The sequence below is a fragment of the Anolis sagrei genome, chromosome 1, assembly GCF_037176765.1.
Source record: "Anolis sagrei isolate rAnoSag1 chromosome 1, rAnoSag1.mat, whole genome shotgun sequence".
In the NCBI taxonomy this organism is placed as follows: domain Eukaryota; kingdom Metazoa; phylum Chordata; class Lepidosauria; order Squamata; family Dactyloidae; genus Anolis; species Anolis sagrei.
In genome coordinates this window covers 150,141,861-150,153,869 of record NC_090021.1, presented here as the reverse complement: position 1 = coordinate 150,153,869, position 12,009 = coordinate 150,141,861, and the positions used below count along the sequence as shown (strand labels likewise).

Below are 12,009 nucleotides of genomic sequence, written 5' to 3'. Positions count from 1 at the left end.
CCACCACCATCTCCCCAAGGGGACTCGGGGCGGCTTATATGAGGCCAAGCCCAACAACACATCAGTAAAAACAAAACAGCAAGCAAATAAAGCAGTACAATTAATATAACTCACATATAAACAATAACACAGAGAATTTAAAACCTTATGGCCGGGCCAGATGTAATAAATGAAAAATTTTAAAATAAACACTGGGCGTGAACAGAGGTAGGATGTATCTAAGCAGGAGGGTTTTAAAAGATATTGTAGGGAGGCCAACCCAACGGATAGTAAAGTGCTTCTGAGGACAATTGCAGGTAATAATAATAATAATAATAATAATAATAATAATAAAAAACTTTATTTATACCCCGCTACCATCTCCACAAGGGACTCGGTGCGGCTTACATGAGGCTGAGCAGGGCATTGTTTCCTTAAATATTTTAACTTTTAATGTGTTTACATGCTAACTTTATAGGTATGTCACTCTGAGATCTTTTGATAGAGCACTGGGTAGGATAATTTTAATAAATAAAATCTTGCAGCTGAGTGGTAGGTATGCTTCTCTGCAGCTGAGGAATGTTGTATCCTGCAAATGATAATTATTAGTATAAAAGGAGTCCTAGTTGCTTTTGACACAATACAGGCAGTCCCCAAATTACAAACATCCAACTTAAAAATGACTCACAGTTAAGAACGGGGGTGAGACAACAGGAAGTGAGAGAAATCTATCCCCGGAGGAAAATTCACTCCTGGAAGAGTTATCCCGGGGAAAACATGTCTGAAGCTTTCTCATCAATCCTTGTTTCCACAATAAAACACATTTTTCAAAATTGCGTTCTCACAGGGACAGAAAGCAAAGTGAAATCTTCTGAACAGTGGCACAGGCAACAAAACAAACATCACAAGAGTGTTGACCCTTCCCTATGCTATCCAAGGCTTGCTCATACACACATACACACACACTTGGTTGGAGTTAAAAATATACCTGTTCTGACTTACATATAAATTCTACTTAAGAACAAATCTACAAAACTTATCTTGTTTGTAACTTAGGAACTGGCTGTACAATGCATTTATTGCATTTTTCCTATCGAGATGAATTCTTGGTTCAGGGAATAAAATTATCTAGCTTTGGCCTTTGTTAGTAATTTAATTGACTTCCTCTGTTGACCCATCTTTTTTCTCTTCTTTGCAGGTTGGGAATGGGTAAAGTGGGACGAGTTTCCTCCAGCGGATCAGCTGTTCTGGCCTTTACGTTGTTTGAAAGAGCAAGGCTATGATCCTTTTAAAGAAGAATTAAGTCATCTTGTGGGATATACGGGAAATCACCTTTATGTAACAAAAGAGAGTTAAGACTTATTCTGTGGTATAGAGGTATAAATAAAATGGCCCTCCAGTGATGTTGTCCAGTATCTCTCAGCAACCCTAACTAACAGCCAAAGGGGAGGGATGCTGGGAGTTCAAGGTCAGCAACATCTGGAGGGCCACAATTCCAACCCCTGCTGTGGGAAGTGCTTCAGTTTCATAGCAACTATTTTTTGTGAAATAAAGAACTATCTCTGTAAATTATTCACTTTTGTCTAAAATATGGAAGACCATCCTTTCTCTATTGTACACAACTAGCATGGAAACCACGTCTCCAAAACATGGCATTTTGGCAACTGACCATATCAATTTACATTATTGTTATTTTCTATTACACTATGTGTGGTTTTTATATTGCAATACACCTTTGGTATCCAGGCATGTTGAAGTTCTATTATATACAACTGGGTTACATTTGTGTCCCTTATATAAATTAGCAAAATCAAGGTGTGCTGTTTCAGGAAATGTTAAAAATGATTGAATCTGTGAATATGGAGAATGGACTGCAAAAACACATAGCACAACGCAGCTGTTAATTCGAGTGTAAAGATGTTTAGTTTCAGGTTTGTGCAGCATAATTTCTTCTTTTGAAGAAGAGACAATAGTCTGTTAATGTTCAAACTGTAATCTTTATGCTGTAATTTTGTCTCAAAAGGCAAACACAAACATTGCTGTAGAATGTTCCATGTTAGTTGATCATTTCTTGATCTGCTTTACAGGTTCATGCTAGAGAAACATTAAAATTGTAACCCAATTTTGACTTCTCCTTAAGCCACAAAACTCCTGATAGTATGTACAAGCATACATAAACCAGCCTGAGCCCTCCGATCTTCGGGGAGGCTCTCTTTTCACCCCTGCCAGTTTAACAAGCTCGCCTTGTGGGCACTACGGAGAGAGCCTTCTCCTCTGTGCCCCCCCCCCGACTCTGGAACTCATTACCTGGAGAGATTAGGAATGCCCCCTACCCTAGAAACCTTTAAAAAGAACCTCAAAACCTGGCTCTTCCCCTGCACCTTTGGTGAGTAGGTACATAACCTCACACTATCACTCAGCCTCAATGTTTCTGTCATTCCCCCCACCCCACCCCCATGGGAAAGCTTGGTTCCAAAACCCTGTTTTTTAATTGAGCTCCTCTTGCAAATAACCTGCTCCTCCTTTTATCTCACCCAAGTTTTTAATCATTTTTAATCACTTTATCCTGCACATGGCCCGCCCATTGTCACTGTGATTGTAATTTTATATTGCTAATGTATTTGTTTTTTTTCCTTTTATTATGTAATTACATTGTTGCTTGTTGTTTTTTTTCTTGGTTTGACTTTGTTCTAATTTGTTGTTGGGCTTGACCTCATGTAAGCTGCCCCGAGTCCCTGTTGGGGGAGATGGTGGCGGGGTATAAATAAAGTTTATTTTTTTATTATTGTGCTAGTTCATACTGCCCAATTACACCTGCTTGCAGTGAGAGACACTAAGGCTGTATCTACACTGTAGAAATAATGCAATTTGATCCCACTTAAATGCCATGGCTCAATGCTATGGAATCTAGGAAGCTGTAGTTTGATAAGGCACCAGCACTCTTTGGCAGAGGAGGCTAAAAGCCTTGTAAAACTACAGCTCCCACAATTCCATCGCATTGGGCCATGGCAGAAGTGAGAACTGCATTAATGGTGCAGTGTAGATGCACCCTAAACTAATCCATTGATTCTGTAGCTGATGTCATGTTTGAACTTTGTATAAGTGGGGGTGCTTTGAATGCAATTTTTCTGCTTCTTGGCAGGGAGTTGTACTGGATGACCCATTCTCTCTTCCAACTCAATAATTCTGTGATTCTATAAGGTAAATAACAAGAAAAAAAAGCTTAAAACTGGATTGTCTTTTTCTGACAGTGGTTTTCTGCTGGGTTTACATCTTTGTAATTGTTGTTCGGGCTTGGCCCCATGTAACCCGCTCCGAGTCCCCATCGGGGAGATGGTGGTGGGGTATAAATAAAGATTATTATTATTATTATTATTGGAACAAAGTAAGAAAGTGCATGGGTTGTTTAGTTATTGCTACAACAGGAGTGAGCAGATCCAGCTTTTATAAAGTGAAATTGTTTTAAGTGGTTTATTATATTGTCATAATATTCCCAGTGAATATGGAAAGGTTGAGCATTTGAGGTGCTTCCCCCTCAACTGTCATAGGCCTGTATCCATTATAGCACATTAAAGTGAAAGAGTTGAGAAGGGCCACACTTTCTCCTGAGATCAACTTGTGCCTTCTCATTCCTTTAAACCGGTCTGAACTCAATTCTAGGTGGTCATTTTAAGAACTTCCAGCTGAGAATGGATACTTATTTTTCCTTATTCCATAACCTGCGTCTTTTAGAATAAGCATGTCTACAGGTTGATCTTCAGCCCTAAAAAGCGATTTTCTAATGCAGGAGGAGGTAAAAATAGTTTAGATAATGCCCTTACCATCAGTCAACAATACTTTCATATACTCATACCCTAGGATGTATATATTTTAGCCCAGGTTGACTGATTTGGGGGGGGGGGGGGGGGGGGAATAAGAAAATGGCATCTTTAAAAGGCATTTGTTAAAAAGAAAAGAAGTAGCAATAAATTAATTGTATGAAGTGGAAGCAGCAGGCAGCTTCTTATGATACATAAGTATCTTCAGATTTCAATGTACTCAATAAACAATTCACTTTTTTTAAAAAAAATCATAATACTTTATTAGGGTGATTTCTATATACCACAGAAACCACACATAAATCTAGTCATCAGTTGACTAATACACTTAAATATGCACAAATCTTTCCCACGTTCATTAAAGAGAAATCACTGTAAAGATTGGGTTGGATCTGGAACTCTTTTGAGAGACATTCTCTTGGAAAAGTTACAATTCCTTCACCTCTATTGCTTGTGCCTCCTAAAGATCTGGGCAGCTGGCAATGGTTGAGCATGAAAATCATTGAATTTATTTTTCAGAAACTTAATTTACCAGTAATATGCACCGAAATAAATGTCTTAATACAAGAGTTAACAAACATCAGCACTACTGAGAACATCTGGATTGGATCCAAATTTAGTCCTACTTGGAACAGAATCAGCTAAAGCTATGAGTAACTCAAATCATATTGGTTTCAATGGCTCTTCCCTAACTTTGACTAAGACAATTTATTCCAGGGATTGGGTTAATCTCACCCCTTAGATATTGAATGCAAATTCCCAACATTCCACATCACTGGCTATACTACTTCTGATGGGAGTTGCAGTCCAGCAACCTCTGGACGGTCTTATGACTGGCACTTCCTTATCAAGAACATTAGGACAACCAAATAACAAAGAGAAGTTTGTTCTTAGTTTTCGGTCATGCTGCAAGTCCCCATCTGGATCGTAGAACAAACACTGAATGAAGTCCAAAGTATTTGGTTAGTCTGATTTCATTTGCAATAAAGTCAGTAGCTTCAGCTGAGGTTGCTAATCTGAATCACTGCTGCTGCTCGAGGAATCTGTTGACATAACCTCTACATCATCTTCATTCTCCTTATTATGTCCAGGAGGTTCCAGCATGAAATCGTTGCTGTGATTAGGAGGCAGCATGTTCATTGACATGTCATTTGATTGCCAAGGATACTGTGGCGCAAGCACATCTAAACCAAAAGAGAATGATTAAAACCATCAGGCATGATTTTCACAACACGCTACATAATGTATTAGAACAACATGGAAACAAGTTTCACAGAACAAGGCTTAATCATGAGGTATTTTCAGAATTAGATGAAATAATAATTTACAGGCTGTCCTATCTCCCCTATTTCAGGCTCAGGGGCTGAAAAGGCTAAGCACTGTACTGTGACAAGTATGCTGACCCTTTTGAGCACTTTAACTTGTGGTTTTCTTCATCATCATTTAAAAACATTTAACTCCAACTGAGCAAATATTTCTATAATAATACACACAGGACGGCAGCTTTTTAGGGATGTATGAAAGATAAGCTCCCCTTCTTCTTTCTGCAGTACCCAAGGCCTCCCTCTAGAATACTGCACAGCCTTTAAAGACTCCCCCCTGGCCATTTATTTACAGTATTTATATTCGACCCTTCTCACCCCACAGAGGACTCAGGGCGGGTTACAATGACAAATATATGGCAAACATTCAATGCCAAAGACACACAACAGATATAGACAGTCAGTCAGAGGCTATTTAACTTTTTCTGGCCGCCAGGGGAGCTGTCACTTTCATCTCCATCTGCGACACTGATGTACTTCCGCACCCCCTGCATGCTTTTGCTGGAGTCTTTTTTATGCCCTCGTAAATTAGATAAATTAGCCTCCCCAGACATAGGTGGTACCTAATTTTACGACTTGACAGATGCAACTGTCTTTCGGATTGCAAAGGTCGACAACAAGCTACACAATTGGTCGGAAGCTCATTCCGACCTGGGCTGGCTTCGAGCTCATGATCTTTTGGTCAGAAGTGATGTTAATGCAGCTGACACTCAGACAGATGCGCCACAGTCCATTGTGTGGCTTGTAAGGAACAGCCAGGATTGCAGAAGTGTTTGGCTACATCCCTGTATCCAAATACAATAGAATGACACTGGACAGGGGCCCCCAGAATCTGAATACTGGTGTGATCCGAAATAGCCAGAAAGTTTTGCAATCCTATCATGCAGATGACTTCCTAGGCTAATTATTAAGTCAGGGGTAGTGTGTGACTCAATCCGGTGTAGATCTGCATATGGATGTGCAACAATTAGTTATACAGGATTGTCCCCACGATATCACTGGAAGGCGTCACAAGGGCCATCTGTAGGAATAAACTGGACCACTCCTGAAAGATACTCATCCCACCTCTGTTTAAAGACCTCCAGAGATCTCTGAGGCTATCTACTCAGTCACACACTAAAAACCTCTTCCTAATATTTAGATGTCATTGGCAAATTTGATGTGTGTGCCTTCTATTCTATCATCAAAGTCATTTCTAAACATATTAAGCAACAGTAGATCCATGACAGAAACCTGTACCACTGATCATTTTGCTCCAAATGAAGATGCAACCACTTCTGAGTATCTGTAATTGTTCTCACATGCTTTGTTAGCATTTTTGCTTCATTTATATACCACTATAGTCAATTGGAAGATGTTTCACTTTTATTTATTTTCTACTACCTGGTAATCTGCCGGCTGCAAGTGCATCCCCAGGTAAGTGTCCATTGACTCCATTTGCTGACGGGTTGTTCATCTGACCTAGTAGACCACTTCTCATTTCCAAATCAGTGGGATATGGCCTCCGTGGATCCCCTTAAAAATGAACAGTTATATAAGTAACTTGGAATAAAACGTTGCAATAGCTGTTCACCTAACAGCAACAACCATGCTCATGTAAGAACATACTCCATAATGGATATTTAATTCATCAAGCTAAATAGTTACCCATGTACATTGTACATTCACAGACAATTATTAGAAAGTGTTTACACATCAAACTTCTCAGTGATACTATAACAAAAATATATAGTATAATAAGCTATGAAATCTGTTAGTTACCTGGAACCCATGTCAGGGGAGCACAAACAGCATTGCTGGCACTAATTCGATGAGCGTATTTAATTATTTCCTCTGAAGAAACTGCTCCTGTGAGAAGCAGAGGGAAAATCAAGTAATTACAAGAATCACCTTCAGGAATGAAATAAGATCAGATACTTCAGCAAAGTCACGGGCTAGATCTTTCAGGGAAGAAATGTCAGAACTTTGACAAAAGGGAGATATAATTACAGGACATAGCTTGTTTGCTTTATCATTATTTCATAACTGTTCACATAACTTAAACTTCCTTTTCACTCCCTAATGTCATTTAACCCAGAACCATAGAAATTAGGAGCAGTACCCATTTATTCAGTATAATTATCTTCATAATTGTATCTCCCTCTACAAACTGGTGTGAGCTCTAAGATCTGCCAGGGAGGCCCTCCTCTCGCTCTCGCCTCCATCGCAAGCACAGTTGGTGGGGATAAGAGAGAGGGCCTTCTTGGTGGTGGCTCCTGGACTCTGAAACTCTCTCCCCAGGGAAATTAGATTAGCCCCCACTCTGTCCACTTTCTGTAGACTTAAAAACTTGGCTGTTCCAATGTTCATTTGAATAACGGTTTAGGTCTGATCAGGTCTGCCTAGCCCTAATTTATTGTTTTGGTTTTTTCCAGCACTTTACTTCTAGCCCCAACCCTTTTGTCCTGCGTTTTGCACAAACCTTGCCCTGACATCTCGAATCTGAACATGCCCACTTTTTCTGGTTAATGGAAGCTGCTAATATCAATATGGGCACTTGCAGAAATGGTATTAGTACTTTCTAAATATAATTAAAATATAACTTACCTTTTCTTGCTTTTTCTACTGATTTCAGTTTTTCTTTTGCTTGATAAACAGCTGTTGCCTGAGTATAAAAAAAGATTTACTGATGAACTGGAGGTTCACTGAATTACCTATCTGTAACTAAAAGGAGTTTGTAGGCAGATGAGTCAAATAAATGCACAAGCTCACCTACAGCTGGACTTCTCCTCCCCTTCCTGGGATGTTAACATTTTTTAGTGGTAAACATTTAAACAACTTGGAAAGGATTACATTTTTCATTAAGTCTTTTAACAAGCTGAATGATTAAAATATGTAAAGAAGCAACTGAAGATAACAAAGGTAATCTTAAAAGAAAATGACTTTTAAGTTGAAAAGATCAGTAAAAGAATATTTTACTTTAAGCTGTTTTTATTTCCATATTGAAAAAGGCAAGATATGAATACAATAGAAAATTGATGAAACAATAACTCAGCAAATGGCACTAACAGATTAGACTGTATTAGATCTTTTTCATTGTCTGCCCAATTGACCTGCTTGAAGAGCTCTAACATCTAAAAAAGCTGCCAAAATCCAAGATGCAATTAAAGACTCACCAATATATGTTCTGCTTCTTTCAGCTGTTTTTGAAGTTGTTGGATATCATTGTCTCTTTTCTCTACTACCTTTTCTAACAGTTGCATTTCATGGTGAATTTTGCCTTGATCAAGAGCCAATTTCATTAATTCCTGGAATTCTTTATCTCTTTGAATCAACAGCTCAAGGATCTGTCCAACAAAAGCAATTATATGTCAGTTTAATTGTTTAAAAATGTTTTTCAAATGTTCTATTTGATGAGAATTTCTTGTTTTCTGCTAAAACATTGCCAAACTCCATTGTTGTTGTGACAACACACACAATATGGTGGCCACATAATCCTTGAAGAGATCTACAGATGTACTATTTTTCTGTACTCCACTCACAGATATTCCAAAGAAGCAAATTTAAAAAAAAAACATGCCAAAGACACCAAAAAGGTGATTTCCCAAATAAATACAGTTTTTATTAGAAATGTCTGTTCATGAATTTGTAAATTAACATATACATAGTTTAAGAAATGTATTATAACTTCACCAAGTACATTTTAATCAAATCCATTAAAAATCAAATCCGCAAAAGTCAACCCCACAAATGTGGAGGCTGAGTGTATTGAATACTGAACTGTTTTGTTTGTTAACCATCATCAAATACAGTATTTTGACACTTCCTAATTACAGTAATGTCTAGCACCTAAAATAAGAGTTTAAGACTTCTTGTCCCTCAAAGTAGCAAATGTGAAGTTATATCAAGTAACTTGTCCTCAAGCAGTTTACGATTGTTATATAAAAATAAATCCTTAATGGTAAATCATTATTATTCTCATTGCTGCTAAATGTTATTTGCACCTTACTCATTAGCTCTATCTTCTAATGTTATGACTCCAGTTTGCCCACGCACAATGAGACATTGAACTTTGCTATTGGTTGTTAGTTTGATGTTGTTTTATATACTGTTTAATGTTGTTTCATTTTGTTATATTATTTATTGTTATCATTTTGTTGATCTGCATTTTAATGTGTTACATTTTAAGTGTTCTGTTGGGCTTGGCCCCATGTAAGCTGCCCCGAGTCTCTTTGGGGAGATGGAGGCGGGGTATAAAAATAAAATAGTAGTAGTAGTAGTGTTGTTGTTGTTGTTGTTATTATTGTTGTTATTATTATTATTATTATTATTATTATTATTATTATTATTATTATTATTAGAGATGGAGAAATTTGTTTTCCTGGTCTAACAGACTATTCAACATTTGAAATACCATATTTACTCGAATTTAATGCTCACCTTTTTTTGGCTAAATTACATAGCCAAAGGTGAGGTACGCATAAGATTTGATGGTGCGTTAGAATTGCCTGCACCCTTCCATCAGGCTGAGAACTCAGTTTTGAAGGCCTTGTGAATGAGGCCTTATTTGAGACGCTGCCAAACGTCCGTCAGGCTGAGGCTAGTTAGTTCACCAGCCTTGGACAGATGGAGAAGCAAGGCTTCTCCTTGCCTGTCAATTTTTCCAGGGTGGTGAGCTGAACATCCAACAGGCAAGGGGAACCCATGCATTACATTTAACAAGAAAACATTTTTTTTTGCAATGTGCACTTTCAAAATTGAGATGAACATTACAATTGATAACAAATTATGCTTGAGTAAGTATGGTAAGAAGTGAAAAGGTCAACCACTTTAATACTCTTTATATTATTTCGAAACTCTTTGATTACCTGGCTGTCCTCTCCGGTTTGTGTAAGTTTCTGGTTTCTTGAAATTGCCAGCATTTCAATCAGCTCCCTGAAGCACATTTAGCATAAAGAAAGAAGCAAGAAAGAGTTTATCCTCTTTTAGAACAGAAACACATTTTCCTGCCTCTATTGTTAAACTTCAAAAAAAATCATAAACTTAATAGCTCTCCATATTTCACAAGAACATCTTTATACTGATAACCAAATCAATTTCTGCCTTCCAGTACTTTACAGATGAAAAAAAAGGTTAGTCAGCTGTATGCAGATGGAACCTATCAATTTCTTATGTAGTGATTGACTTCCTCATAAGAAGATAATGAACAACTCAAAACCCATGGAATTTCTCTGCCTCCTGCTTCCAGTTAGGAAGTCTATTTGTTAATGTTTGCAATTTTGCATTTTATGACCTTATTGGTTTAATGTATATGCATGTGTATTCTGATTAAGTGAGGTGCAACAAAAATAATTACACAAGAACTAAGTGCTCATCTGAATTCTGTTTCCCAAAAAATTGGCCCTTTAGGTCATGTTCTGGCTACATGTGTTTGGCCCCAATTCCTATAAAAGTTTCCCCCCCCCCCCCCTGGTTTGCTGCATCGCTTCCATTTATTCTCCGGTGACTGGAACCATATTTGAAAAACCAGAACATATTTCATTGAGTTGCTGTGAGTTTTTTTTGGGCTGTATGACCATGTTTCAGTAGCATTCTTTCCTGATGTTTCGTTTGCAACTATGGCAGGCACCCTCAGATGTTTGTTCAGAGGTGTGTTGGAATGAGGCAAGTGGGGTGTAAATATATCTGTGGAAGGACAAGAGTGGGGGAAAGAACCTTTGCCTATTTGAAGCCTTGATTAGCATTGAGTAGCAGCTGCAAAGTCTGGCTGTTGTACTTCGACAAGATTTGTTTGTACATACATTGAATGTTTTATGACCATAACATATGTATGAAAAACATTCTTATGAGTAGGTTCTTGTGGGTTTTTTTCAGGCTATAGAGCCATGTTCTAGAGGCATTTCTCCTGACGTTTCGCCTGCATCTATGGCAAGCATCCTCAAAGGTAGTGAGGTCTGACATTCTTATGGTTTATATTATCCGGTTGTCAGAGTGGACCAGCATTTCTGTGTCCTCAATTAATATTCTGTTTGAGTATACATTGTCGAAGGCTTTCATGGCTGGAATCACTGGGTTGTTGTAGGCTTTTTCGGGCTATATAGCCATGTTCTAGAGGCATTATCTCCTGACGTTTTGCCTGCATCTATGACAAGCATCCTCAGAGGTTGTCTATTTTGTCCCAGTCCTGGGAATTCATCTTCTGGCTGATGTTTATATGGCTTGGAACAGTTTCTCCCAGTAGAGATGTTCAATGTATTGTCGAAGGCTTTCATGGCTGGAATCACTGGGTTGTTGTAGGTTTTTTTCGGGCTATATGGCCATGTTCTAGAGGCATTCTCTCCTGACGTTTCGCCTGCATCTATGGCAAGCATCCTCAGAGGTTGTGAGGTCTGTTGGAACTAGGAAAAAGGGTTTATCTCCATTTTCCTGTAAGTGAGGTTGTCTATTTTGTCCCAGTCCTGGGAATTCATCTTCTGGCTCATGTTGATATGGCTTGGAACAGTTTCTCCCCGTAGAGATGTTCAATGTATTGTCGAAGGCTTTCATGGCCGGAATCACTGGGTTGTTGTAGGTTTTTTTCGGGCTATATGGCCATGTTCTAGAGGCATTCTCTCCTGACGTTTCGCCTGCATCAACATCAGCCAGAAGATGACCAAGGCCCTCGGCCCTGAGAAGCGAAGAAGGCGTCCCTGCAGACATTGCCCCTGCGACAAGGGGAACTTACCTGGCAAGGAGCTCCAGGTCGTCCAGCGCTGCCAAGAGCCGCTCCCGAGTGCTACTCCGGTCTCCAACCCCTGCCGCCGCCGCCATTGCCTCTCTCCGCGTCTCTGACAACAGGGAGGGAGGGTGAACGCGCCGGAAGCGAGAGAAACAGGCACACAAACCGGAAGTGGCAGCGCCCCTCGTGGCGC

At 39.0% G+C, this 12,009-nt stretch overlaps 2 protein-coding genes across 2 annotated transcripts in view; one reads left to right on the top strand and one right to left on the bottom strand.

The window, feature by feature from the left end:
* The window catches only part of NUDT15 (nudix hydrolase 15), a 9,272-nt gene extending 5,768 nt beyond the window's left edge, over positions 1-3,504 (top strand). Inside the window, exon 3 of the mRNA XM_060784887.2 lies at positions 1,178-3,504. Within this exon, the coding sequence (XP_060640870.1) occupies positions 1,178-1,335 (158 nt within the window). The 3' untranslated portion in view covers positions 1,336-3,504. The remainder of the gene's footprint in view (positions 1-1,177) is intronic.
* A 779-nt stretch (positions 3,505-4,283) lies between these two features.
* MED4 (mediator complex subunit 4) lies at positions 4,284-11,959 on the bottom strand. The gene is made up of 7 exons (XM_060784875.2): positions 11,823-11,959; positions 9,967-10,033; positions 8,275-8,445; positions 7,706-7,763; positions 6,881-6,967; positions 6,503-6,634; positions 4,284-4,981 (listed from the first exon to the last, which is right to left on the bottom strand). The coding sequence occupies exons 1-7, from the start codon at positions 11,906-11,908 to the stop codon at positions 4,809-4,811; spliced, it is 774 nt and encodes a 257-aa protein (XP_060640858.2). The 5' UTR covers positions 11,909-11,959; the 3' UTR covers positions 4,284-4,808.
* Positions 11,960-12,009: the final 50 nt, after the last annotated feature.